Below are 15,245 nucleotides of genomic sequence, written 5' to 3' on the forward strand. Positions count from 1 at the left end.
TCCTTTTATTTTCAGCATGTGAATATCATATTGAAAATGTCTTCTATATATGTCTGCAAGGTAGTTTAATCCGCTTTTACTTTCTTTAAGAATAAGTTGATTCTCCTTTAAGTGAATACCAGTGCAAATCTCAAGGACACAGAAGAACTTTATTGCTTTAGTCATGAAATCCATTTGGCTGTAAGATATGCTTTCTTAGCAATGTATACCACTGTGCAACCAGCCAGGAAGCATTAGGAGATCACAAAGCCTGACGTGGCTCATTGGGAGCCAGCTATTCACTTATGCAAATTATAATAAATTGATGGAATAAATTAAAGCTAACTTTGTGCAATATATACATTTTTAAAAAGGAGCCATTGCATAATGTAAATCTGCCTATTTTTACTTTATTAGGACTTTTCCTCTGATATTGCCATTACAGTTGAAATCAACTTAATAAAAAGATTGTTTTCTTTTGAATGTGCTATTCCACAAAGTAATCAAATGGGTTTGAGCACGGAAATCTGCCTGGTGTAATGAAAAATGAAACTTTATTAATGTTAGTAGTCAATCTTGCCCTCCCTGGACTTAGACTCTTATGGAAGGAAGCATGTAGGTCTGCTGGATGCTGTAATAAAGCTCAATGCATGTTTCTGTGTGATGTGTGAAGCAAAGGGCTAGCCACATAAATGAGACAGGTACACTCATAGGCATAACTTGACACACAAAATTTTTCAAATTCCAAATATGCTTTAATAGCCGCACTTCATCAAAGCTGTTAACATAGACCCTCCCTCAAGTAACTGTGGAGCCTGACTCAGCTAATGCCCTGTACAGAAAGTTCATCTTTGCTTTATTTGCCATCGATCGTCATCCACATTCTCAAACACAAAGAGAACTCATAGGCATCTTGCTAAAAATATCAAACACCTACATAGAATACCCATTTTTCAGTCACTTAGTCACTTAGACTGAAAATGATGGAAGTACATCCCTATTGTAAAAGCAACCTAACGTAATTGTAATGATCATGCTTTGTGTTTTATTAGTAACAAAAAAAATTGTTCAAAGCAGAACAAAAGTAAAGGAATTTGATGAACCCATCAGTATTTTATTTCCCAGAAACTAAAGAACTCGCACACATTCAGGCTAACCTGGGAATGAACTTGTATTTGCAAGCTCAGGCCTGAGCAACTTTCGTATGGGAATCATGCAGTGTTGTTTTCTGGTAGTGAAATACATTTTCCTCCAGAATCCATACTAATGTGATCACTCACCTGATGCTCTTCCAGATTTCTTTTTCCATTAATTCTCACCATAACCTATGGTAACATCTACCCACAAAGGAACAATAAATTGGCAAGGAGAGCTCTTGACTTTTACCATTTGGTTTTATAGCCTCTCCAGTGCAGTTTCCCTTTAATCGATATGTTAAATGAAATGGGATTAAAAACCAACTCTCCCTGTTTATAATCACTTTCCCCAACAGGAAAATAAATTATACTAAGGATACATTTTTGGTTTTCTTTTCCTTTTTCTTTCCAGAATATTTTCTACCACACTGGATGCCTTCTTGAGTGTTTAAGAATATTTAAGAAGTTATTATATGATAATGCTAAACATCTGAGAAATGAGTTAAAATAGTATCCCAGACAAAGTATGCTTCTTATCCATCTGCTATAGAACAGTCTAGCATTCAATGGGGTGAAATTGTACATCAAATAGCATACCTGAAGAGAAAGGTTACCACAAATAGAAAAGGATCTGTTGTTTTACCTTATCATAATTCTAGGAATCCAACAATGCAGGTACTTCAGAAAACAGAGTGACTCCTACATTTAAAACACTCCTTTACCATATGATTAAGCAATTCCCAGGTATTTACCCAAGACATTAAAATATGTGTCTACACAAAGTATATATCACAATTATTCCTAATAGCCACCCATGAATACCTATAAAGGCTGATTTACCAGAAATGATTCAATGTTAGCTTGTTGATTTGGTGAATTCATAAATTGTAGGATAGCTGACCTGAATTTCAAAAATATACTGTGAATTAAGTCAAACACAAAGTCTGTATGCTATATTGCTAGAAAGGTGGGATCATCTGCAAAGGAGTTCAAGGATACTGCTTAGCAGCATCAAGGAGAAATTTTCTAATTTGATGGATGGTAGTCCTTGCATGGTAATATGGAGAAGCATTAAAGTATAGTTAGGATTTGTGAGTTTTAAATGCAGTGTTGGGAAACAAATAATTTTTTAAAATGAACTCATGTATGATACTTATATAAATTCTCTAAAATAGAATTTGTCTATTAGAAGAACAAATAAGAACAATAGATTTATTTCAAACCATCAATAAGGCATGAATATACTTGTTTCTTCAAAATGTGAAAAACTACAGTCAAATTTTTAAACCTATAAATAGGAGATGATATATGACATATGTTTTATATAAAAATATCCATATAATTTTCTTTCTTTTTTTTTTTTCTTGGTTGTTTGAAAACAGAGCTTCTCTGGGTAGCTCTGCCTGGCCTCAAACTCACAATAATCTGCCTGCCTCTGCCTCCTGAGTGCTGAGATTAAAAATATATATCATCATGGTCCAGCTAATAATAATTTTCTAATTATGTATATGATTACATATAAAGTCTTTGTGAGTGCTAACCTGGCAAGGTATTTCAGAAGAGAGATGTTTCCCAGATTGAGAACATTGTATTAAAATTCTGCATGCTTTCACCTTATATCACATTACAGTTTTCCATCTTCATGTATTTGGGGGAAGTAAAAACACAAAACAAAAAAACTGCCATGGCAGCACTTGGCAAGGTGAATATTTGGTCTCCTGGAGAATAAAGCTGTGAGGTCTTCCTTGAAATAAATGAGTTATACTCATTCATAGATTGGCTGATATTTTCAATTCATAGTTTCTTTCCTTTTTTTCTACATATAAAATGATTAAATGCCTTTACTTCTCCCCAGAATTTCTAGTCCCTGAGAGAGCTTATTCATAAGATTGCATTGACTGCGTCTTTCAGTGAATAATTTACCTGGGTCTATGCTTTTACTGAGGATGCATTACTTAATGTCATCTCAACAGGTATGGAGTGGCATGAATCAGTTTCCATCAATCATTTCTCTTTTTAATCATTATTATTCTGTTTCAGAAATTATACTGTCGTTAATTCTAAAATCATCGTGGTCACAATCAGGCCTGAACCCAAAACAACTGACTCATTTTTGGAGATAGAGCTAGCTCACTTGGCGAATGTAAGTATCATGTCCTTGACATTGAGCTGCTTACAGAATTACCCTTGAATGGAGTTAATGATCATTATTTTAACCAATAAAATCAGAGCACATTTTCTGTCTTTCTATAATCACAAATGAATTTACTCATTATGAACATGTATAGAAGCAGACAACCATGTAATTCTATGCTTTCATTCATGATAAAACTGTCTTCAATTTATCCAAGAGGATAATTAGTAAATTGTTCATTTGTCTGTGCATGTGGGTTTACTGAATTCTTGTTATGTCCTGGGAGTCAGAATGCAAATAAGAATCTATCTTACTATGTAGTAGGGGAAAGTGATGTGGATTTAAAAATCATTTAGCAGTCAAAACTATGAACAATTCCAAAGCAAGGAATTAACTTACAGGATATTATGATATTTCAATACTGAAGGTAATGGGACTGGAGAGATGGCTTAGTGATTAAAAGCACTGGCTACTCTCCCTGAGGATTCAAGTTTAATTCGCAGCATCTATAAGGCAGCTCCCAGTATGGAACTCAAGTTCCAAGGGCTCCGATGCCCTCTTCTGGTCACCATGGCCACAAGGACCCCATAAGGTGTACAAATACACATGCAGGCAAAACACCCATAAACATAAAGTAATTTTTAAAATTGATTTAATATATAGGGTGGCATGTAAAAATGCTAATACTTTTACTAATCTTTTTACTCTTACTCATACTTTTAGTAAGGAATTGTTAACCTTACCTGGGTGCTCTGGCACTCTGAATTGTGACTGTTCATGCCAGAATGACGAAACCCTTTCCCTAAATCAATCCAACTGCAGCTGAGTCTTGCAACTGGGTCTTATTCAGCCTGGCATAAATGTAAAATTACTTCCTATCATTTCTACATTTAATTAAATAATTAAATAGTTAATGGATTAAGGCAAGGAATGTGGTTCCTTTCAAGAGCCTCCTTATAATACCACTTCCCCTCTTGTATTAAAAAGGACCATCACATATTTGCATGTTTTTAATTTATTTTATTTTCCTATTCCTAACAATGTTTCTGTGAAGTCAATTTTTTGTAGTAAAGAAAACAAAAAGTGATTGAATTGTTTTCTCAAGTACATGTAGTTGGTGAAAAAGAGAGTTTACATCCAGCTCCTTTGGGCTATAAAACTCAAATGTTTGTGCTATTGTGTAATTTCTGATTTCCCCCAGAAATCAGACTTAGTTTTGTAGAAAGAGATAATCATCTTCCCTGTGTACTACATTATCATAAGAGGCCGCAGGCTTCAAGACTGTTTAATGAAACTGCAAATCTTTCTGTAATGGCTTTCCAGCATTGTAATTAATATTTAAAATATTAGATCTCTCCTGCTTTTGATAACATGTGACCAAGCTGAAGATTTATCCTTAGTATCTCCTTCTTCATTACTTTACTGTATTGAGAGACACATTAGATTTTTAATAAGAAACCTATTTATTCGTGTGTTCAAAGTTCTGTGAGATTTATCTTTTTTGTTTGTTGTTATAGTTTCTCTTAGACATGTCTATATAGTTACAGGAAGTAAAGTGGTAAGAGTTATTATTTGCAACGTAATTCTAGGACTACCAAATAAGTAGTACAGCGTTAGAATTTGTACCTTGCTTCCTATGCAAAAGATACTTAGAGAAATGTATTCTAGTGAATAGAAAAAGAATAATTGCAAATATAATTTCAATGAAAAAGTTTTTATTTTATTTTCTCATCCCTATGAACAAATATTTCACAAAACAATTTCAGCGAAAAATGATTCACTTTGCCTCCTGGTTTTGGGGGGTCTGGGCACAGTTGGGTGGCTCCACGAACTTGGGCAGAGTGGTGAGAGCTGGAGTCGAAGCTGTTCTTCCCTTCTTGGTGGTCAGGAAGTTTAGAGAGGAATGGGATGCCATTTATAACCTTCAAAGGCACAATAACCGCTGCCCTACTTTTTCCTACTAAGTCTCTCCTCTTGAAGGTTCTACAGCCTCCCATTGGCTGACTTACATATTGATACATGAGCTTGGGAGGGACATTTCATATTAAAACCAAAACACACTCTTATAAATTTACTAAGGCTATTGAAAATGAACGTGTTTATTATATGAGTCAAAGTTTTCGGCAAATATGTATTTGTCAGTTGATATTTTGAATAAGGTAGACCATATATAAAGAAATCGTTGTCTATGTATAGGAAGCAGTAAATTGTAAACAATTTTGTTATGCACCAACTAGATCCTGTAGTGTCATGAAAGTCAGCATAGAAGTATTTCACTTAGAAATGATTCAGTGGTTTTTAAAATATTGTAAATAATTGTATTGGTCAGATTCCATCCCCCAATTTTTCCCATTGCAAAATATCCATATTGAGGACAGTGTAAACAAAGTTATTAAACGAATGAGGCAAAGAGAGACTAGGCTGCTGTAAGGCTTATTAAACTAAAGGGGGCGTGATTTGATGTCCTCCTGACTTTCTGTTTGGCTGAGTTCCTGGTTTCAAGCATGACTCCAGCTAGCGTTTATGGACTTGTGCTTCTCTGGACAATCCTGTACTTCCTCTATTTTAAATATCTATTAAATTGTTTTTACAGTATTTATCGCACTTTGGGCTTATTGTTTGGAATTTTTTAACTCTTATTACATTTACATTTACATTACTACTAAAATTTGATTTTGAAAAATATTTTATTCTTCACTGAAGAAAAGAATATGTGACTGATTTACTGAATATCTTGATATTTATTGCCAGTCATATGCTGGCATTTCATATACTGATATTAGTTTATTTCCATTAAAGAGATAATAAAATAGCCAATATTGAAATATTAAAATCTCAGATAGAATGTAACAAAATGCATTTTCATGTGAACACTGAAGCAAAAATTAGCTACAGCTTTATTATTTATACAGACATCTGCATATCCGTTGACTTTATCTTTGCAATTGAAGTATTTGGAATATAAGAAATCTATAGTGACAAATCTGTCTCTATTTACGTATTTTCTTATAGCTAAAGTGTCTGGTGCACTGCTCTGAGCTCAGCAAAGGATAACAACTTGCAAATGGAACGTGCTTCATATGTCAAGTGAATAAAACAGAAAATGGGGATTAAAAGTTATAGCGAGTCTAGGGAAAAGCCTATTAACATTTTGTAAATGAAATCTGTCCTTTTAAAAAGCTTTTTAACAAATAGCATTTATAGTAATGTTAAATGTAATAAGGCCCTTGGGAGCCCGCAGGAATAGGAAATAGAATATGGAACCACGCCATCCCAAATGATATTTAGCAAAGTCAATTGCTGCTCTAACTAGCACAGTCATTAATGAGCAGTGCACCATTATCTGCTCACCTTCTCAGTGTTGACAGTTCACTTTCGTAAGCTGTAAAGTAAAAGTGCCCGATGCCCAATGTTTACACATAGCAATCACTTTGTTTTTAAGCATTATCAGTGTTACTTTTCCCAAAAAAAGACATTTGCATTATGTATCACTGTTGTCATTCAGTGTCATTTATATTTTACATATAAAAATTTTAGATTCTAAGAGATATATGTGAAGTTAATAATTTTCTTGAAAATAATTATTGAGATTTAAATAATGACAGTAACATGCATCTATGTATATACACAATTACATACACATACACTCACTCTGAGTGTTCTTTGGATGATAATCTAGACCTACTGTGTCTTTCCAAGGTGGATGGCACCCATGTATGTAAAGATGAGTAGGAAGATTAGACAGTAAATGCATTGTAGTTATGTCATGTGTATCAACTTTGCAAGTCTGAAAATTTACTCTTTTTCCAAATAAAATATAGTTATGTGGTTCTTTCTGTTAAGGTGGAAATATGGTCTGAATTGTACTGGTTTGCAATCTAATCTTGGAAAAAGCAAACCAACAAACAAGCAAACAAAAGTCAATCCTGTAGGTAGGAAGCTACTGCTTCTTCCTATGAATGCTGTGAGGTGAATCGTTTGAGAAATTTGTAGTTCCTGAAGTAGATGTATGTGAAAATTCTCATGGGAATTTGGGCCTGTGTATTTTACTTCCTTTGCTATATTCTTATGTGATAACTCACCAAGCTTACCAATGATAAAATTTGATATATGTGTATGAATAAAAATTGATTGCAAGCCATATCATTTGTAAATCATAGTGGGAAACATGGTGGAAATGTTCAGTGCTTTTTGCCATCAATAAGCATGAAAAACAATAAAATTAAATCCCAGCATGCACAAGTATTTCCATGATTATCAAAGTCGATAAAGTACTGGAAATCATTTCCCAAAGCTGTAGAAATCGCAGTCTATGAATCCATGACTTTCGCAAGCGTCACTTTTCAATTGTTTTTCTATCCCAACTTTTGTCTATTTGGAAGCAATTTCTGATACTTTGCCTGGCTAAGGCTCTTGGTGATTATTTTGTTGGAAAATCTTGACATGTTAACTAGACAAGAAGGTGGATTGTTTGCCAATAGCTAAAAGCGAGATGAAAATCGTTCTCTAGTTAAGTTACTTCCTCGGGTTATATTCCCAGTTTCTCAGAATGAGCAAGGGTCCTCCTCACATTTTTCATGTAGTTTATTTTTACAACATCTATTTGATATTATTCCAAAAATATTTTAGACTAATTCTCCTATTTTTGAAGCAAGGATCAGCAATTTTTTTTTCAGTGAAGAGGCGGGTAGTAAATATTTCATATATAGACACCTAATTATTTTTGTCACATGTACTCAATTATGCTATCATATTTTGAAACTAGCCACAGAAAATATATAAATAGGTATTTATATATACATATATAAGTAAAATATATAAATAGATATGCCCCTATCCTGATAAAATGTAATTTAAAAATAGCTAGTAGTCCAGAATGACCTTCTGTGTGGGAAGCAGAATAAAGGACCTTTTAAAACTTCCAGCTCCTTCTCCCCTAGAGCCTGCAAATGTGTTATATTACATGTCAAATGGAACTTTTGTGTGATTGTATATTCAAAAATACGTATTAGATATGTACATGCATGGTACGTGTATGTTAGAAGATAGAGACACTGAGGCTGGGGAAATGTCCCAGAGCTTCTGAATAGATGGAATTTCATTAAATGAGCCATTGGATGTAAAGAACTTCGCCCAGGTGTGGTCAGTCAAAAACAAGGTAAGAAGACCTCATCTTGCCACTGCTATCACTGAAGGTAAAGGAATCAGCCCGAAGTCCGGATGTGATCTCAGAAGCTGATAGCAACCCTTGGTTGCTAACTAACAAGTGGGACCTCAGTCTTAAAACTGAAAGGAACCATTAATGGACTCATCCATATTCTTTAGAAAGGAATGTGGGGCTACTAGCACTTAGATTTCAGCCATGTAATATCCTTAAGCAGAAACCTGTCCAGGTTGGGTTATGTCAACTGGACACAATTCGAGTTATTTGGGAAGAAGAACCTCATTTGAGAGAGTGTTGTCATCAAATTACCTCCAGGCAAGTTTGTAGGGCATTTTCTTGATGATTGATGTGATAGGGCCCAATTCAATATGACTAGTCTTCCCCTGGGTAGGTGGTCCTGGAATTGTATGAGAAAGCAAGGTGAGCAAGACATGAAGAAAGTCAGTGAACAGTGTTCTTCTGTGACCTATGCTTCAGGTCTTGTCTCTAGATTGCTACCCTCAGTTCCTTCTCTGACTTCTCTTCTAACCCCAAGTTGCTTTTAATCATGGTATTTATTCACAATAATAGTAACCAAACTCAAACAAACCCCAACTGAACACACTCCAGACTTTTGACCTGTGGAAACTGGTCATGTTATTCTGAGCTTCTGTATTTCTGGTAATAGTGTGCGTTGGAGCCCCTCAAAATAGTTATAAGATGAAAGTAATCTATATTACACATTGAGACTATCATTCAGAATCAACTGCACTTAAGTACACTACCCTTTCTGCTAAGAATCACCTGCCTAATAGAGTACATCTTACCTAGATGATTGTATTAGCACTGTACGAACATGACCAAAGGAGTCGTCAGCCAGGGAGAATGGTCAGTGTCAGATGGTGGTGGGATAATAGAGACAATTGAAGGATGTCATGAAACAGCATCACCTAGACAGCATGAGATGACATGCACAAAATGCTAGAAGAAGACGGCGTGAAATCTGTAATGACACTAAGTTCCTAAAGCAACTTAACTAAACTTCTCTGTGGGCAGTGGATAGACTGCAGCTGGGCAAATCACCTCTGCCTATTCCTATCTCTGCTACAAACTCATGTAATCCTTCTTATGACATGTTTTTGAATATAAACAGAAATAAACCGAACCTATATGGAATCTACTTAAATATTTTTTATTAAAGTTTCTTGCTATTTTAAATTATAGGAAATACTTGGACTGTTCAACCCTAGAAGACACTCTATTTGCTAAAATAAACAGATAAATAAATAAATACAGCCTGTTGAGTCTGTGCAGTGTTCATAATGAATAACCAATTAGGAGTCCTATTTCTGGAGAAAATAATTCTTCCTTGCTCAGCAATTGTTAATTGCTTATCGTTCTTTGTCTAGAGGTGGGGACCTGTGAGATTTCCTCCCTCTACATTGGGATGGAATTTTTTAGTTGCTTAGGCAACCATGCTGGTGAGATTTCAGGCATGTATCTCCCCTATGATAGCTAGAACACACAAACTTACAGGAGATTTCCTGGTCCTCTGGCTCTTACCATCTTTTATCCCCCTCTTCAGACATGTCCCTTGAGCCTTAGGCACGGGAGTTATGATGTAAGTTTATCTTCTGTGGTACAAAAAGAAGCTTCTTTGATGAGGGGTGAGACCTGCATTTCTCTGTGACTATAAGGATTTAGAATGAAGTTAGGAATTATACAGGTTTAACAAAGTAATGGTAGTATGTTTTACTCTTGAGTTCTTTGACCTCTCCAGCTACAGGAAGCTGGCTAGTTTTATGGCACCAGGCATGATTCCTCCTGGTGAAACTCAACTCAGCCCCATCTAGCCTATGTGTGTGTATGCGTGAGATTTGTATATGTATATATTGTGTATGTGTGTCTGTTTAATGTATTCCTTGTTCTGGACTGAAGATTGAACATAAGTTCTTATACCTAAGTATGTTCTCTACCATGTTATTTTTATTTAAGACCTTATTTTGAATTTAGAAAATGAAGTAAAGATGATCCAGTATGAGTTGAGTAGTCCCTCATCCACACTGAAAAACTCAGTGTTCACAACACCCGAAAATGTGACAGAAAGAAGCGTTCTGGAACATCTGACTCAGAGGACTGGAAATGTTAAAGTAGTTAAGATGAAGTCACTGTCCTCCATTGTGCCCCTTCTTTGTGGCTTTGGCTATTTATGTCCACATCTGTTTACTTGCATTGTTCCCACAGGCAAAGGCTGTTTTGATTCGAGAGGGCTATGAAAGGTGCAAGAGTTGAGACATTTCTGATAGGCAATTTCCTATGACATGTACAACTTATGTCTGTAAGCCTTTAGAAGTCTGGATGAAAACAGACAAGCCAGCTCGTTCCTGGGGAACACTGACCTCTATTTGCTGGTTCTTAGTCTCACAGATTAAGAAAAAAATAATTAAAAATTAAAATAAATAAATAATGCTCATTCAAAAAGAAGGTCTAATTCAATTGTATTGTGGTTCTGGAGAACAACAGTGCACAGTGCAGGAAGACTGTAAATGTCAGAATCCGCCTGGAATCCAGAAGGGAAATGGACAGGAGGAAGGGAGAAAGTCAGGCATTTGAGTTACAGATAAATCTGCAAGCACTTACAGGTGGTTGAGGAACTTTTAGTGAGGGAAAGAGACTCATGAGGACCAGGGCACTCAGGTTCGGGCTTTGGTTGTATCCAAACAAGGGAGCCATAAAAAGTGAAAGGAGAAGTAACACTTTTCAAGGAGAACTCGGAAGGCTTCCTCATGGCAGTGATGATGTGCAGGCAATGACCCTGAGGAAGGACTCTCTGGTGTGTAGAAGTCCATACTTTACGAGGAGACAGTTACTCCTTTTTGACACGTCTTCCGCCGAATCAGCTCTCGGGAAGGGTAGTCCCCTGACAGTTAATTGTAATCTTATAATTTTGTCATCTGTTTAGAATGTCATGTATCCATCAGGGCCAGGAGATGAGTCATATCTCATTCTTTGGACCAAAGTTTGTACAACATAGATTTTGTTTGTTTTGTTTTCCAAGACAGGGTTTTCCTGTGTAGCCCTGGCTGTCCTTCTAACTCCCTATGTAGACCAGGCTGGCCTTGGACTCAGAGATACAACTGTCTGTGCCTTCCCAGTGCTGGGATTAAAACTGTGCCACTACTGCCTGCTTAGATGGATTTTAAAACTTAAAGAAAATTTAAATTTGTATGATAACCATGGATTACCAGGATGAGATAGTTTTCCCTTGAGACCTTTATTTGACCCAACAAAGCCCTAGTATCTCCACCCTTTAAAATAGTATTTTCAGTCTTTAGATGAGCATTTGGATGCTTCTTTCTGCCTTGCCCCTGGCAGAATTTTAAGATAAGCAATTATGATACTTCCTCTTTCATAAATTGTTGTGTTATCAGGAAAATGAGAGGAGGGTTCCAATGCTGATTGTAAGGTTAGATCATCCTAGATGGCCTACAACCCTGCTAATTTTCTGTTTAGTTACCTGCCAATACTTATTTTTCTTTTTACATTTTATTTTTAATTGACAAAAATAATGATATATCTTTATGGTTACAAAGTGATGAATTGATACATGTAAACCATATAAAATGATTAAATCATGCTAATTACCACATCTATCACCCCAAAAAGTTTCATTCAGACAGGCAAAATAAATTTCAGTGATCTATTGCACAGAATTGTGACTATAGTAAATAGCAATAAACTCTACATCATCAAATTGCTAGATGAGTAGATTCCAAATATAAAATGTAACCATTTTATTTCCTTTAAAAAATAATTTAAAAATGTATTATTTTGGTGGGGCACACCATAGCACAGGTGTGGGGATCAGAGAACAAATTTTTGGAGTCAATTTTTTTCCATCTTTACTTGGGTTCTTGGGTAGGCATGGGCACTTTATATCACTTAGTACAGTTTTTTTCATGTCATTTGCAGTGTGGGCTTTCAGATCTTTTACATGCAACTTTGTGATTGCATGTCTTATTGATATCTAAAAATTAAACCTCTGTTTTAGCTTTTACTAAAAGCTAAATACAGTGAGTTGCAGGGTACCTTCAGACACTCTAGAATGCCTCTACATCTGAGCCAATATCTCCAACCAGTTACAGCCAGCCTTGGTGCTTGGCAAGAGGGGCATGAGTAAGGTTCCAGCTATTCTTTTTGCAAACAGATTTTTTTTTTCACAAGCTAATTTTGTAGGCTTTATGAGGCTTCACTGACCCCTTTCTCTGCCTGCGTTTTCCCCCTCAAGAGTTAGATGTACTTAACATATTCTATTAGAGGAAAAGAATCCAAATATGAGGACCACTGTAGAACCATTTCACAGTATAAGAGGATGTCAAGTCCTCTGTACCCAGAAAATGAAAAGAAAGAATCACCCAAATGAAACACATTGAGCATGCTGACCATATGTCCCACTGTTAAATAAATACACATTTTGGTTGGCATTGAAACAGAGAGAAATATAAAAGAAAACAGTGAAGCCACTTTAAGTTAGAGTGTAGAATATCCGTAGTACTTGTCAGGAAAGCAGGGGGTGAGACACAGCTCCACCCTGTCACCCCCATCAGCTGAAGCATCCCCTAAATCGTTAGGGACTTCATATGGGTAAAATAGTCTCAGTGTCACAGTCAGAAAAGAATTTCTTTTCCTGTGTAAAGGAGAGTTGAAGGTCAATAAAAATAGAAAGAAAGGTGGATAGAGAAGGAATAAAACACACATGAAAGCATGGGTGTGGGTACTCAAAAGAAGAGTTTCAGTTTATTAAAAAACTTTTTAAAGACTTATTTTCCTGGTTTTTGTTTTTTGTTTTTGTTTTTGTTTGGTTCTTTAGTGTGTGTGTGTGTGTGGGGGGGGGGTGATGCGTACAAGTGCCCACAGCGGCAGGAAGGGAGCTTTGGATGTTCTGTAATTACGATAGTTTGGAACTTCCTGATGTGAATGCTGAGAGTCAAACGCCTGTCCACAGGAGTAGTAATTTCTCTAACAGCTGAGCCATCTCTAAAGACATTTTTGACATGGATTTTAGGGAAGGAGTTTAGGAGAAAGACTGTCAGGGAAAGAACAAGACCCGTGTGTGAGTGTGGGCTTCTCGGTGGAGAAGAACCATTCAAATGTCCTAGTGCTGGGTGTCTAAAACGTTTTCGGGAAACTGTTGGATTTTATTGTGGAATGGGTTTCTAAAGGATCCTCCATACCTACACCATGAGTCACTGGGGTGACAGAGGAGTTTAGGATCTGTCTTTTCTGTAAAGGAGGCTTCTGGTGAGATTTCTGGTACATCTCAGTTTTACAGCTGGGAAAAAAGGGAAAGGCCTTGGGCAAGGTTTAATTGTGCTGGAGTTCTTGACTCTCAGGGGCCCAGAGGCTTCAACCGGACTCCAAAGTGAGAAACTGCTTTCCATGCCCAACACCCTGTACTTACCCCAGTTTTCTGTCTTGCCTTATAAATAGGAAATTTCAGCCATGTGCTTCTTGACAATGTTTAAAAGTGTGTAACCAAGAGTTTGAAAATTGATTTGAATTGTACTGTTTTGAACAGAGCCTTCAGAGGCAAATTATTTGTTTGTTTTGATAAAAAAATTTGACAATAACAGTGTATATTTTCTAAACTTTCTCAAGTGTATGCAGTTTCAATGCATTTAAGTGTCAATTATATAGACAGATTGGTAAATTAGTCCTTAGCCCATCTGTCCCGGGTACCTGACAACTTTCGTTAGTTAATGAATTTAAAGCCAGCTTGTGTGGGTTCTTTCCCAGCTTGCTTACATTCTGCTTGTTCCTCTCCTCACATTTTCTTCCTGCTTTCTGTAAGGCTCGCCATTCCATTATTGATTCCCATAAATTCCTCAGGACAGATCTTGTAACACAGTCACTTTGACAGAAGTATCTGAAAAGTATAACAAATATTTACAAGTAGTTTCTTAGCAGAACCATTCATCTCATCTGGTTTGGGGGGTTACTTCGTTGTTTTTAAGAGTTCATTTGCCATTGCTCTTACTTCATACTTGCTCTCATATTCCTTATGTACCTGGGTCCATCTAAGTATTAAGATAACTGTACTTTCTGTTCTGTGTACTTCCAAGACTTCAAATGCTCAATTATGGGTGATAGGGCCTAAGTCTACACAGTGGTAACTGCACTACATGACCTGTCTGGAGAAGCATTTGCCTATTATGTGCATGTCAGGTAGGATGGTACATTTCACACCAGTAGTAATTCTCATTGGTTGGTATCCTAAGCACAGGAAGTGAGAGAAGCATGAAATAGAGTCTAAGAGGTAAAGGGGTGGGGAAACTTGAGGATAAACTGAGTGTAGAAAGAGATGTGGAGGAGGCAGAGCCAGGCTGATCTCTGTGAGTTCGAGGCCAGCCTGGTCTACAGAGCGAAATCCAGGACAGGCACCAAAACTACACAGAGAAACCGTGTCTTGAAAAAAAAAAAGAAAAGAAAAGAAAAAGAAAAGAAATAGATGTGGAGGAAGACTAGAAGTCTTGACAGCTTTATCTAAAGTTTGGGCACTAAAAGAAAAGGGGTATGCAATGCTTTAAGATTAGGTTGATTTGCTTTCTAATATTATTTTTCTCTTGTTTCAACCTTCAATGAATTTAAATAACTTAAAAATACCAAGCACTGATGCTGGAGAAATGGCTTAGCACTTAAAAGCACTGGTTGCTTTTCCAAAGGACATAGGTTCTAGTCCCAGAACCCAAATGGTGGCTCAAAATTGTTGGCAAGAACTCCATTTCCAGAGGATCGCATGCCTATCTCTGGCCTTCGCAGGCCTCAGACACACATGTGGTGCACAAACATACAT

General features: G+C 36.4%; 1 protein-coding gene across 4 annotated transcripts in view; it reads left to right on the forward strand.

Moving 5' to 3' along the window:
* Positions 1-15,245, forward strand: part of Adgrb3 (adhesion G protein-coupled receptor B3) — a 738,549-nt gene that overhangs the window by 393,632 nt on the left and 329,672 nt on the right. For all 4 annotated transcript variants that reach the window (XM_028868115.2, XM_028868116.2, XM_028868112.1 and 1 more), the window contains one exon: positions 3,156-3,258. In XM_028868115.2, the coding sequence (XP_028723948.1) occupies positions 3,156-3,258 (103 nt within the window). The remainder of the gene's footprint in view (positions 1-3,155; positions 3,259-15,245) is intronic.

The sequence above is a fragment of the Peromyscus leucopus genome, chromosome 16_21 (genome assembly GCF_004664715.2).
Source record: "Peromyscus leucopus breed LL Stock chromosome 16_21, UCI_PerLeu_2.1, whole genome shotgun sequence".
In the NCBI taxonomy this organism is placed as follows: domain Eukaryota; kingdom Metazoa; phylum Chordata; class Mammalia; order Rodentia; family Cricetidae; genus Peromyscus; species Peromyscus leucopus.